The sequence below is a fragment of the Colletotrichum gloeosporioides genome (assembly GCF_011800055.1).
Source record: "Colletotrichum gloeosporioides strain Lc1 chromosome Unknown consensus_36, whole genome shotgun sequence".
Classification (NCBI taxonomy): Eukaryota; Fungi; Ascomycota; class Sordariomycetes; order Glomerellales; family Glomerellaceae; genus Colletotrichum; species Colletotrichum gloeosporioides.
This window is the reverse complement of record NW_025544681.1, coordinates 162,834-175,385: the sequence shown is the minus strand read 5'-3', so window position 1 is coordinate 175,385 and position 12,552 is coordinate 162,834. Positions and strand designations below refer to the sequence as shown.

Sequence of the window (12,552 nt, the reverse complement as noted above, 5' to 3'; positions counted from 1 at the left end):
ACCCTCTCTACCCGAACATCCTCGATTTCCAAAAAGCAACTAGGTCTGCAACAGCTTAGACAGAAGTTGTTGCAGGACCATACGGTCCATGCCGTCGAATTCACCCCCAGCAGTCGAGGGAGCTTTGCCATCACGGGCGACGGGAAGGACAGGCGGACCAGGTTCAATCGCGGATACGAATAGCCCACAGCGCCGACGACCCCGCGTGGACTCGGACGTTTCGCGCTCTGGCTCTGTCGCCCCGCATCAGCAGCTGTCGTCAAACAGGCCCAGCCCGAAGCGCTTCAAGTTTGGTGCCGAAGATCCTCCCAACTCCAACATGTCAACCAAGATGAAGGGCAAGCTCCCCGAGGTCATTGACCTCACCCAATCCAACTCGTACAAGCCGTACACGGGCGCGAAGAAGCTGGTCATCAAGAACCTGAGGCCGACAGCAAAGAACGAGCAGTTGGAGCAATACTACAAAAGGACAGAGCAAGAACTACTCGATGCTCTGCAAGACATTTTCAATGGGCGCAAGCCGCAGTTGCCTTTGGAGAGGCTGTATCGAGCAGTCGAGGACATCTGTAGGCGCGGTAACAGCAATGATTTGCAGCTCTACGAAACACTACGCAGGAAATGCGAGGAGCATCTCACTGGCACTGTGCTGCGTTCTATCAAGGCTCACGGTGGAAATACCAACGTTGAAATGCTGCGGAGCGTTCTCAAGCATTGGCGGGTGTGGAACGGCCAAATCGTGAGTTAGCCCACCTCAGGGTACTCGGCAAAACACTAACATCGGATGCCTCTAGATGACGATTCGATCTACATTCAGTTGGCTTGACCGCACATTCGTGCTGAAAAACAAGAACCTCACTTCAATTAACGACATGACAATTACTCAGTTTAGAAGGATGACATTCCCGTCGCGAGAAGATGCCGACGGCCCATCACCAGGTGGGCGGGCGCTACGGGGCATGTACGACTTGATTTCTTACGACCGGACTGGTGACGAACGGTTTGACGCTGCCCTACTGAAAGAATCCGTCATGATGCTCCACGTCTTCAATATCTACACGAAGCTATTCGAACCCCGCTTCATAGACAGTTCAGCCGAATATTTCCAAGACTTTGCCGAGGAACGAAGCTCATCGAGTCTGAAAGAGTACATTCTTGCATGTGAAAGACTCCTCAAGAGAGAAGACTACAGATGCAATGAGTACAATCTCGATTCCACCACAAAGAAACAACTTCTCGATGCCGCTCACGGTATTCTAGTCAACAACTACTCCGATAAGCTGTTGAATAACGAGAGTCTCTCGAAATTATTGGCCGAAAACGAGGTCGAGTCTATGAAGGCACTCTATGAGCTGTTGAGACTATCGGGTATTCAGAAGAAGCTGAGGGCCCCATGGAGCGCATACATCAAGAAGACCGGAGCTGCCATTGTGGCCGACAAGGAACACGGCGACGAGATGGTACGGAGGTTGCTTGAGCTGAAGAGGTCGCTCAGCCTGATCATTCGGGATTCCTACGGAGGCGACTCGGACTTCCTGAATGAGCTCAAGAATGCCTTTGGCGAGTTTATGAACGATCGCACAATCGAAAAGACATGGACATCAGGAACGTCCAAGGTTGGAGAAATGATTGCGAAGTATATTGACATGCTGCTTCGTGGCGGTCTGAAGGCACTGCCCAAGGCGTTATTGTCAGATAACAAGGACCGCGCTGCGGCAGAGCAAAGTGGCCAAGCCAGCACTGGAGACGAAGATGCGGAGCTTGATCGACAGCTGGACCAAGCCCTAGAGCTGTTCCGTTTCATTGAAGGCAAAGATGCCTTCGAAGCGTTCTACAAGAAGGACTTGGCCCGTCGTCTGCTCATGGGCAGGAGTGCCAGTCAGGATGCCGAGAGAAATATGCTCAGGAAACTGAGGGAAGAGTGCGGCACCAACTTCACACATAATCTGGAGCAGATGTTCAAGGACGTCGAGGTGGCCAAAGAAGAAATGGAGACGTACAAGCAGTGGTCAGAAGGCACTGGCGCGGGCAAGGCTCCAATAGACCTGTCCGTCATGATTCTGTCCGCGGCTGCTTGGCCAACGTACCCCGACGTAAGGGTTAATCTGCCCGACGATGTTGCCAAGCAGATCGAGCGTTTCGATCAATACTACAAGAACAAGCATACCGGCAGGCTTCTCCACTGGAAGCATGCATTGGCGCACTGCAGCGTCAAGGCGAAGTTCCCTAAGGGCACCAAGGAGTTGCTCGTTAGTGCATACCAAGCCATTGTTCTCGTTCTGTTCAATGAGGTTGGATTGGATGGCTTCCTCGCTTATGAGCAAATCGCGCGCTCCACAAACCTTCAAGGGGACGAGCTAGCGCGAACACTACAATCTCTTGCCTGTGGCCAGGTCCGCGTGCTAGCCAAACATCCCAAGGGCAAGGACATCAACCCAACCGACACCTTCACAATCAACAAGGCATTTTCACACCCAAAGATCCGAGTCAAGATCAACCAGATCCAGCTTAAGGAGACCAAGGAAGAGAACAAGGCGACGCACGAGCGTATTGCACAAGACAGACGGTTTGAGACTCAGGCTGCCATCGTCAGAATTATGAAGAGCCGGAAGACGATGAGCCATGGTGAATTGGTAGCCGAAGTCATCAACATGACCAAGAACCGCGGTGCTGTTGACGCGGCGCAGATCAAGAAGGAGATTGAGAAGTGAGTCGAATCCCTTTGCCGCATCTACTATGCTTGCTAACTTTCATGTAGCCTTATCGACAAAGACTACCTGGAGCGTGAGGGTAATACTTATACGTACCTGGCGTAGACAGCGTGTTGGAAAGGCCTGTTGTATACTAGACGTAGACACTCAAGGCGCGGCCACGTCGGAGGGAGACATGTAGATTACATGGCTTTTGTTAGAGCCACTGTATATGAATATCACGAGATGAGTGATTTCCACGAGGCGTTAGTCGATAATTTACTGGTTTAGTTCTCGGCAAGACGAAGTTGTGGTAGGCTTCTCATTACATTGTGGGAAGAGATACAGGTGTGGTGGCGAAGGGTGTCGGTATCCAGCCTCAGGAACTGCACCTGTAATAAATGGCCGTGGATATGCCCAGTAATGGTACAGCAGTTACACCAGCTGAAACACAGAGATCATTCTTATCCAGCGCTAGAGCCCATAGGTTCGAGTCTCTTGTTAGACTTTCCCTTTCCCTTTTTCTTGAAAGTCGTCGTCTTTCATATCGACTGACCCACAAAGCGACAGCTGGGTCCCGGTGAGCATTCGGTGAAGACCCACAGACCCCATGCCGGTCCCTGCGGAAAAATCATTGGACCTAGCGCATTGCGGGGTTCCAAAAAAAAGTTGCGGTCCCTCTGCGCCTAGCCAAAATTTCCAGAAATTTGTGCCAAAGGCGGTCGGCGCGAAATCTTTCCCAGTCGGAATCTCGAGAAAAAAAAAGGTCGTCAGGTACTTTTCGTTCCCAGCCCCGACTCGTTTCCCTTTCGAGGTTCACACCCATACAACCGATTCTTATCTTCGAATCGCCGGACATATCCCCAGTCAAGCCGACTTTTTAGATTGAGCCCGAAGAGATACAACCGCCAAGATGCCCAAGTCGAAGCGCAACAGAATCGTGAACCTGACCCAGGTCAGCAAGAAGACTCGCGAGCAAAAGGACAAGCTCTTCGCCAACATCCGCGAAACCGTTCCCGAGTACCAGCACTGCTTCGTCTTCGCCGTCGACAACATGCGCAACAACTACCTCAAGCAGGTCCGCCACGAGCTTACCGACTGCAGGTTCGTCGCCTTTTTCTTCCTCTCCTCTCCGATGCCCATTGCGCTGCGCCTGTCTCGCATAGCAGGGACGTTTCCTGGTACAATTGGAACCTCCAGACTAACCCCCTCCAAACCAGACTCTTCTTCGGCAAGACAAAACTCATGGCCAAGGCCCTCGGTCAAGACCCCTCCTCCGCCGTCGCGGACGGCATCGACCGTCTCACCCCCTTCCTATCCGGCACCGTCGGCCTCCTCTTCACCAACCGCGACCCCAAGGCCGTTCTCGAGTACTTTGAAGGCGTCTCCCCCGTCGACTTCGCCCGCGCCGGCACCGTCGCCACTCGCGACTTCGTCATCCCCCCGGGCGTCGTCTACGCCACCGGCGGCGAGGTCCCCGCCGAGCACGACGTGCCCATGGAGCACAGCATCGAGCCCGAGCTGCGCCGCCTCGGTATGCCAACCCGCATGATCAAGGGCCGCGTCTGCCTCGGCGACGCCGACGGCTCCTCTGGCGAGGGCTACACCGTGTGCAAGGAGGGCGACACCCTGGACAGCAGGCAGACGAGGCTGTTGAAGCTGTTCAGCGTCTGCCTGAGCGAGTTCAAGGTCCAGGTCATGGCGTACGTCTTCTCTTTTTACTCATTTGTTCTTTTCTGGAGGACCATTCGTTTGGGCTAACTTCGCGAACAGATACTGGAGCGCGGCGTCAGGCGAGGTGACAGAAGTCAACCCCAACGCCATGGAGGCCGACAGCGACTAAAGCGCCTTTGAGGGCGGGAAGGCCAGGGTGGGGAATGGATGACCAAAACGTATAAAAAGCTTCTAGACTTGATGATTGCTTCTTCATGTAGGCTGATACCATCATGGATTGCGAGGGGTGGACAACAAAAACAACACTGCGGCGTTCGGGCGGTTCATTAGATTACAATTTTTTTCGGTCATGCGTCGGGCATCTTTCACACATTTTCACATGTCCTCTTGGTTGAGGAAGTACTTTCTCGTACGCTTTTGTTTCTATGAGGATAGAACGTACCCAAAACGAGCCAGAAGAATGCTACGTACGATCTGTCTGTCTTGGAAAACGAGAGGTCCTCACCTATTCGTACAAGTAATTATAACGCGATACATGCGGGAACTCCACCTGCCCTTTTTTATGATCCATTTGATGTCTTCCATGCTAATCTCCAGGTCAGTAGGCACGGAGTCCCTTACCTCTGACCTTACCTGCAGCGTCGACCAATCGTTTTCGGAGTGATGTTGCTTGCTCGAGCTCGAGTGATAGAGTACATGCAGAGATGATTACCTTCGACGGTATGCGACGGTATGCTGCAGCAAATTTGATGCGAACGAATGTCTCGGTAGCCTGTGGGATGAAATTGAAGCGCCTGAATACGGCCGCACTGTATGCGCCTGTTTGCGACCCTTTTGACCCGGAGATGGAGAAGACTTGTTTATGCTTGACACCTGCTTACCCTCGATGAAGAAAGGGAAGAAGGAAAGAGACTGAAAGATGAGACGCGCGGGTGAGCCACCCACCGCAAGACACTACGTGTCTCGTCAGTAGCGACGCAGCTTTCTAGGATCCTCATAGCCGCCGCCGTCGTAGCCTCGTTTCCTGTTGTCGTCATCGCGAGGTCGGTCGTAGTCCCTGTCCCTGTGGCTGTCACGGTCCCGGTCTCGGTCGCGATCCCTGTCGCCTCGGTCACCGCGATACCCACCTTCTCCTCTGGGTCTGATCGGTTCCATGTTGCTTCCTGTCCTGCGGCCTCCGTCACGGTCGCCGCGGTCTCTGTCGCGATCTCCGTACCGGTCGCCATGGCGGCCACCTGATCTGTCGTCATGTGAGCGGCCGCTTCCACGGTCATACCCACCGCCGGAAAAGCCGCGGTCGCCTCCTCCGAAGCTGCGTCCGGGTCCTGAAGGAGCATCCCTGGGAGCGCCGTATCCGTTAGGGCCGCCTCGGTCACCACCACGGTTGAAGTCTCCACCGCCACGGAATCCTCCACGGCCGCCGAAGCCTCCTCTAAAGCCTCCGCCGCGACCGCGTCCTCCCTCGAAGCCGCCACGGAAGCCTCCTCGGAAACCGCCGCCACCGCCGAAACCACCGCCAGGTCCGCCCATGGGCCTAGCCGGCAGGGCTTTGGTATATCCTCGGCCTCCGAGGCCGCCACCGAGTCGGCGAGGTACCCAGCCCTTGACGGTGCGCCCACGTTCGACGTCTACCTTGATACGTCGGTCCTTGATTCGAATACCATCGCAGGCATCTAAAGCAGCTACTCACCAGTGCGCCAAGGCGCTTGTGTCAGTAAACCCTTACCAATATCATACCTTTGCGTCGTGGAGTGGAATGAGAGAAAATAAAAACAAGATTGTGAGACGGGCAAGCTTGAGGGCCACGGATCTCGGTGTGTAGAGCTGGGCAAGGGCAAGCCTGAGGGCCACAAGCCGGGAGGGAGATGACTGTCGGATAGGCCGAGCATCGTCAGGGGGGTTCGGCGTCATTACCTCTCATATCTTTCTCTCGTTCAAAAACAACGAAAGCGTAGCCACGATGGGGCTTCTTCTTCTTTCTGGGTTTCTCATGAGCATGAGTGTCAGTGATGATACGAATCTATCTGACAGTCAGCTTGATTAGGCCACGTATATTGGGGAACAGGAGGACATACGCGCTCAATGGGGCCGAAACGGCCAAACTCCCTCTCGAGATCCTGTTCGTTGGCCTCGTAAGAGAGTCGCGCAACAATCAAAGTCTTGAAAGCATCGCCGCGAATGTTGGAGTCCTCGTGGGGTTTGACTGTAGAACAGAAATGTTAGCACAGATCTACGAAGACAAACGATGTGTAGGGGACTGACAGTTCTTCGGCCCTTCCGTCTTGAGCTTCTCGACTGCAGCTTGCTTCTCAAGCTTCTTTCGGTCGCGCATCTGCAACCAGCTCTCTGTCGGTTTGTATTCGTCGGTCTCCTTGTAGGCTTGAAGTGCAGGCAAGAAGTCGGCGACACCAGAGACGGGTAGGGTCTTGCGCTTTTCGGGCGCATGGTCGGGAGGCGGCACCCATCGCAGGGGCGGGCGCGGCGCGAACAGCGCCAAAAGGTTGGGAGGGAGCTTGTCGGTCATCGCGAAAGACGCTTTTTGTCAGTATCCCAAGATCGTAGATATCCTCTAGCTCCACTGAGATGCGCGCGATGGCGTGCAGCTAGGGATGTCGTAATGGGACGTGGTGGGAATGGGGTTGAAGGAAGAGCGTCGCGTCCGTCCTTGAAATTGACACGAGAACGTATGGCAAGGGAAAGTTTGTGGTGCAGCCTGGTTCTGTCCAGACACTGGACCACCCGCAGTTGTGCCAGCCAATGGTAGCTGTTCAAACAATGCAAGGTGGGTTCAGAAGACGCGGTACGTACTGCAGCAGCTCCGGTCCAGCTGGCTCGGATCATTTGCGATTTTTGCGCTAAGAAATTTCCCGCTCGTGGCAGACGGATGACCTTCTTGCGACGACTCGACTACGCAATAAAGGGATCTGTATGCCAGGCAGGATACCATGACGATCCAGGCATTGAAGACGGTGTCCAAGGGCCAGGTATGTGCTCTCCGCCTAATAGCGATCTGTTTCAATGGCTGACAACTCGGCAGAATGGCCTTGGCTCATTCATCCTCCAATGCAAGAAGTTGGACTTCCACTATTGCGACTGGGCTGGTAGCTCCAAGGGCATGAAGTAGGCAATCTCTGGGTTCTGGACGTCTTATATGCATACTGATTTTTTCTTCCAGCGGATTTATCAAGTCTCAGCTCCCCAAATTCGCCAAGGCCCACCCCCAGATCGAGTTCACCGTGTCGCCCCGACCCGCGAAGCACCCCATGATTGTTGGCCACTACATCAACGGCCGCGAGAAGGCCGTGTGTGTGCGAAATATGGAGCCCTTGGAGATTTTAAAGAAGGCCGAACTGCTGCGTGACGCCAGCGGAGAGAAGCTCAAGAGGACGAGCAAGCCTGTCACGAGTATCAACACCAGTGTTAGAGGTGTATGGTCACCGTACCATGGCAACGGCATGGCTGTATAAAAACCTACGAAAACATTTACGACATCTCATTGGAAAGCATGTAAGACTATGACCGGGCCAGGCGTGCATAGGAGGAAAAGGCAGCATGACATGTTTGTTGCTTGTAAAATATCACCCGAACGGGATGGGGAACGAGTGCCCCCTCAAAGCACTCGAAATGCAGATTTCTCAACGCTCACAGATGAGACATGATTACAGACGTGTATGTGGGTATACTGAATTTTGTTTTCTTCTCTACTACCTCGGGCACTACGAAAGGTTTCGTTTTTTCGTTGCTTCTTGTCCTGAGCTACCCAAGCCATCGTGAGGCCATGTTCAAGCGTTCATCATCATCAGGTATGTTCTATTTAGGGATTTACTGCTTGGCGTTGACAATATCGACGACTGTATCCTGTCAGTACTGGGAGTCGGTTTCGTTGGCGAAGAGAGTACTCACAGCCAGGCTTCAAGCTGGCACCGCCAACCAGGAAACCGTCAATGTCCTTCTCCTTGGCCAGGTCCTTGCAGTTCTTCTCGTTGACACTGCCGCCGTACAGAATGCGGGTCTCCTCGGCGACCTTGTCGCTGACGTTCTTGGCGAGCCAAGCGCGGATGGCGGCGTGAACCTCCTGGGCCTGCTCGGTAGTGGCAACCTTGCCGGTGCCAATGGCCCAGATGGGCTCGTAGGCGACGACAACCTTGGACCAGTCCTTGATAGCGGCGTTGAGGGCAGCAAGCTGCTTGCTGACGACGTCGACGGTGGTGCCAGCCTCGCGCTCCTCGAGGGACTCACCGCAGCACCAGATGGCACCAACGCCGTTCTCGGTGGCATACTTGGTCTTGGAGGCAACAACCTCGTCGGACTCCTTCAGGATGGTACGGCGCTCAGAGTGGCCAAGGATGGCCCAGTTGATGTTGCTATCCTTGAGCTGGGCAACGGAGATCTCGCCAGTGAAGGCACCGTCGGGCTTGTCGAAGACGTTCTGGGCGGCGACCTCAACGTCCTTGCGGAGGAGCTCACGGGTGAGCTGGAGGTAGATGGCGGGAGGGGAGACGACGACCTCTGTGGGCCAATTGTCAGCTGCAATGTCTTCTTCCTGTGCTCTACATTGGAGCAAGTGGGCAAGTACCAGTGTTGGGGTCGAGGGTGGCGCCGTTCAGGTTCTCGACAATCTTCTTGATGGACGACACAGAGCCGTTCCTATCCAGCGCGAAGCATGACGTGTTAGCCCATGTTGCGGTGCTGGCTGTTACCGGAGCTTCCATCCCCCCTCCCTCCATGTGCCGTCTCCCCCTTGGGATGGGTTGCTGCAGGATGTCCGATGAACCCCGCCAACGAAGAGACTTACATCTTGAAGTTGCCGCCGACGAAAAACTTGCGAGCCATGTTGGGCAATTGGTGGTATCTGATGATTCTAGGGAGAATGGTGAAGCTTCGGGAGTCTGAAGGACAGTTCAGAAAGATCGGATCACGGCTGGAGGTGTAAATGACGCAGGACAGGTTTTGGCAGGTAGCTTGTCGTAACAGTAAAAAGACCTCAGCTCCAGCGCGAGGTGGGCTTGATGGAGGGGCAAGGAGGGGCGGGGGCTTTTTCGCAGGTGCAGGACACCGGAGGGGCAGTGGCACGCTGTCACGGCACCTCACAGCGCCTGCAGCACCAAAATCAGCAGTTCCGGTGGGGCTCCCAGCGGCTCCGATCTGGCCCGGGGCCTGCACCCGCCCCGCACTCAACCTCACTTTCTCACTGGGTGACCTGAGCGGTCGGTCGCCGTGGGCTGAGAGTGTCCTCCAACAACCAGCGCCCCTCAACACTTTTCGTGACCAGTCGGTCCGGTCCATTTCCCTTCACCCTGGACGCCAAGCTACCTTTCCAAGAATCCAATCGGAAGTCTTGTTGCTCATGTCAACCACAGCTACCTCATCGGGGAGCGCCTGGTCAGGTTTGGCTAGTCCGTGTCTTCCATCGAGACACTGGGTGACTCGTCTGAGTGATCGCCTTGAGACCTGGCCATCGTCGTGGAATCGATCAACATCACAGGTAGGCTTCAGATATCCGCAGCATCGTTGTTGTCAGACTCCATGATGAGGAGATACGCCTTGCTTCTCATGCACAACCGCCAGAACCCGGACACTGTCGTATTTCTGTGAGGTAAAGACCTCGGGTTGGTTCTGCATGATCCTGTTTCTTCCGAATACACGGCTACTCTGCAGGTTGCATCACCATACCTCGGTAACCATTCGTCAGCACTTTTATGTGTATCTAAAGAGACAGCTGCTCTATTGCCGAGCCAACAAAACAAATCAATCAACAGCTTGAAAATCTGGGACCCGCGAGAACTACGGAAAAGCCAGAGAGGAAACACCCAGGCCTGTCATACCCACTCGATGGCTCTGCTGCTCGTGTGCATTCACTCAGATCTTCGTCTACCTGTCACCACACTCGTTCCGCGCTGTAGCATACCGGCTTTCCAAAAGAAACATCTGAGGCGGGCTGCGGACCTGGACAGGTTTTCTCTTTCCCCGGTTTGGGATAGAATTCACACCGTAACAGTCCAAAAAAAGCAAAGTCACAACTGATCGCCCGCCTAACTGTCATCCTGTCCAGGACCCATGCCCCGGGGACACAGATCTCTGGCTGACTTGCACAGCTTCGTATCCATGCCGATGGACCCAGGAAAAAGAAAGCCTTCATTGAAATCCAGCCCCTGCTGGAGATCGTGCCCGACTTCATTCTTGCTGTTCCAGCTCAAATTTTTCTTCGTCTTGCTTGAAAAGTCTCAGCTCGGACCAGCGCATTGTGTGTTATCGTGTTATACAATGTCCAACGATGTGGTGTTGGATCTGATTTGTGAGTTGAGTAGTATTTCGCGAGCTTTGGTCTTACACATTCGAACAATTCAGTGCTAAAGAGGGATCTAATGAGACCGTCTCGGTCACTGTTGACCAGCAGTCGGTTGACGGTCAGAAATGATCACCCAGCTATCAAGAAACCCGTCACTTCCGCGGCTGGCTGGTAACCCGGCCTGGTTTTCTCATTCGTCTGACTGACACCGTTGGACAGCGCAGTTTACAAGAAGCTTTTGGTGGCCAGCGAACAAGTGGTTCTCCGCATTTGGCACCTCAGAGTTTGCTGAAGGAAGAGATGACTTTCAGACTTGACGGGAGCCACCAACCCCTTACCAGCATCGGCAAAAGTTCGACTCCTGTCTTTGAGTCCTAGAAAGCAGCAAAACGTCCACGATGGCAATCAGAGCCGAGTGCCCCTCAATACTCGACGTCAAAGCCATATCAGGATGGTGGCCTTGCACAATAGATGAGCGTGACAGTGCTTGGCTACCCATAAGGCCGCCAGTGTAAGTGAGCAGCATCTTAGCCTACTGTACTTGAAATGTGATGGCGTCGTCATGAGACGGGCAGCAAGCGTGATATCCACGTTTCATCCACCTTTACCGGAGCTATTCATCACGAATCTGCCCGAGACATCACGGTTTGTGGCAACCTGGGGCAAGATGATGAACAGGCGTTCTAGATGTACGGCATCCCACTGAAGATGGGTCCTTCATAGCTTTCAAACCCAGCATACGAACAGACAGGGCGGTATGAGTGAACCCATGTCGTGTCGTGTGTCGTCCTGATTAGGCCGGTCACTTAAGTAACCGGGGGCGCAGCCGATGGAGGGCCAGACACACGTGGTGGCGTTGACCCCAGTCCAGTCTCTGGGCCCAATCGCATCCTCAGCATCCAGGATTCAGGTGCGGTCCTTGGCGTTCATGGCTTTTTGACAGTTGGAATAGGCGAGGGAGGTTGGAGGCGGGCGCCCGGGAGACGTTGATTATTCCGTGGTGTCGTCGACATGAATGACAGATTCATTGGGTCCAAGCTGCGAGCAACAGAGCTCATTCGCGAGTGTTGGAGAACCCCAGTTCGCGGGGTGTCGATTGAAACGGCTTCTCGCCGAGGTGGACTCGGAAACAGTCGAGAAACAGTCTTTTAGCCAAGTCGGTCACTGAAGAATCGGGCATGATGGCACACCACTAGGTCGAGATCGATGAGGCCTGCTCTACCCCATGCGAGGGACTTGGCCGCGGAAGAGTGGGTGTCGACTAGTTCCAGAGTCACACAGTTCGATTGCGCCTTCTTGACTCACTCTCATGGCTCCCTGGACAGATGAACGCCTTCTCGTGAAATGAGTTCCCTGAGAGGAAAGAAACACTAACATCAAAGCACTCCAGGGGCTGGCGGGAAGCGTCGTCCCGTTGATGACTAAGGGGTAGGAGCAGTGGACGAAGTGGGGATGGGCACCCGCTGTGAAGCCAACCGCATCTCTTCGACAACACTCTTGCAACGACTTGTCAAAACCTCCGTCAACAACGCTACTTCACGTCACCATGTGCCATCCTGTACTACCCGCTGCCATCCAGGGCCGTATGCGCACTTCTTTAGCATTGCAACCATGGCTACCCTGGTTTCTGTCGTTCGTCAGATAAGGTAACATTCAGACACCACTTCTTCATGGAAGAGTCGAGATCCGATGTGATAGGGACCCCGACCTGACAGGCTCAGCCCCGAGGGCTGCCGTTTCGCGGGGCACTTTTCGACAAACCAACGGCTGCAGTGGTCCGTTTATGGACTTGCTGGCCGGCTATCCAGGGTGTCGAAGCCAAACGGTCGAAAAATCGAATGGGCCTATCGTGTTCACAGCATCCTCAGACGCGTTCGGTTTGACAATCCCCTCGCTCGGCCG

The 12,552-nt window shown here is 54.3% G+C and overlaps 5 protein-coding genes across 5 annotated transcripts; 3 read left to right on the top strand and 2 right to left on the bottom strand.

Annotated features, from left to right (window-relative positions):
• Nucleotides 1-88: 88 nt before the first annotated feature.
• On the top strand, nucleotides 89-2,813 carry GCG54_00005967 (Cullin-4B; the record flags this gene model as incomplete). Its single annotated transcript, XM_045405982.1, has 3 exons — nucleotides 89-736; nucleotides 792-2,704; nucleotides 2,756-2,813. The coding sequence occupies 3 exons, from the start codon at nucleotides 89-91 to the stop codon at nucleotides 2,811-2,813; spliced, it is 2,619 nt and encodes an 872-aa protein (XP_045265365.1).
• A 787-nt stretch (nucleotides 2,814-3,600) lies between these two features.
• On the top strand, nucleotides 3,601-4,530 carry GCG54_00005966 (Ribosome assembly factor mrt4; the record flags this gene model as incomplete). Its single annotated transcript, XM_045405981.1, has 3 exons — nucleotides 3,601-3,791; nucleotides 3,854-4,390; nucleotides 4,461-4,530. 3 exons carry the CDS (start codon nucleotides 3,601-3,603, stop codon nucleotides 4,528-4,530), a joined length of 798 nt encoding a protein of 265 aa, XP_045265364.1.
• Nucleotides 4,531-5,327: 797 nt separating this feature from the next.
• GCG54_00005965 (U1 small nuclear ribonucleoprotein 70 kDa-like) lies at nucleotides 5,328-6,885 on the bottom strand (the record flags this gene model as incomplete). Its single annotated transcript, XM_045405980.1, has 4 exons — nucleotides 5,328-6,043; nucleotides 6,276-6,381; nucleotides 6,437-6,564; nucleotides 6,624-6,885. 4 exons carry the CDS (start codon nucleotides 6,883-6,885, stop codon nucleotides 5,328-5,330), a joined length of 1,212 nt encoding a protein of 403 aa, XP_045265363.1.
• A 421-nt stretch (nucleotides 6,886-7,306) lies between these two features.
• Nucleotides 7,307-7,828, top strand: GCG54_00005964 (54S ribosomal protein L51; the record flags this gene model as incomplete). The annotated part of the gene is made up of 3 exons (XM_045405979.1): nucleotides 7,307-7,345; nucleotides 7,399-7,481; nucleotides 7,537-7,828. The coding sequence occupies 3 exons, from the start codon at nucleotides 7,307-7,309 to the stop codon at nucleotides 7,826-7,828; spliced, it is 414 nt and encodes a 137-aa protein (XP_045265362.1).
• A 355-nt stretch (nucleotides 7,829-8,183) lies between these two features.
• On the bottom strand, nucleotides 8,184-9,194 carry GCG54_00005963 (Triosephosphate isomerase; the record flags this gene model as incomplete). The annotated part of the gene is made up of 4 exons (XM_045405978.1): nucleotides 8,184-8,212; nucleotides 8,265-8,870; nucleotides 8,938-9,101; nucleotides 9,157-9,194. 4 exons carry the CDS (start codon nucleotides 9,192-9,194, stop codon nucleotides 8,184-8,186), a joined length of 837 nt encoding a protein of 278 aa, XP_045265361.1.
• Nucleotides 9,195-12,552: the final 3,358 nt, after the last annotated feature.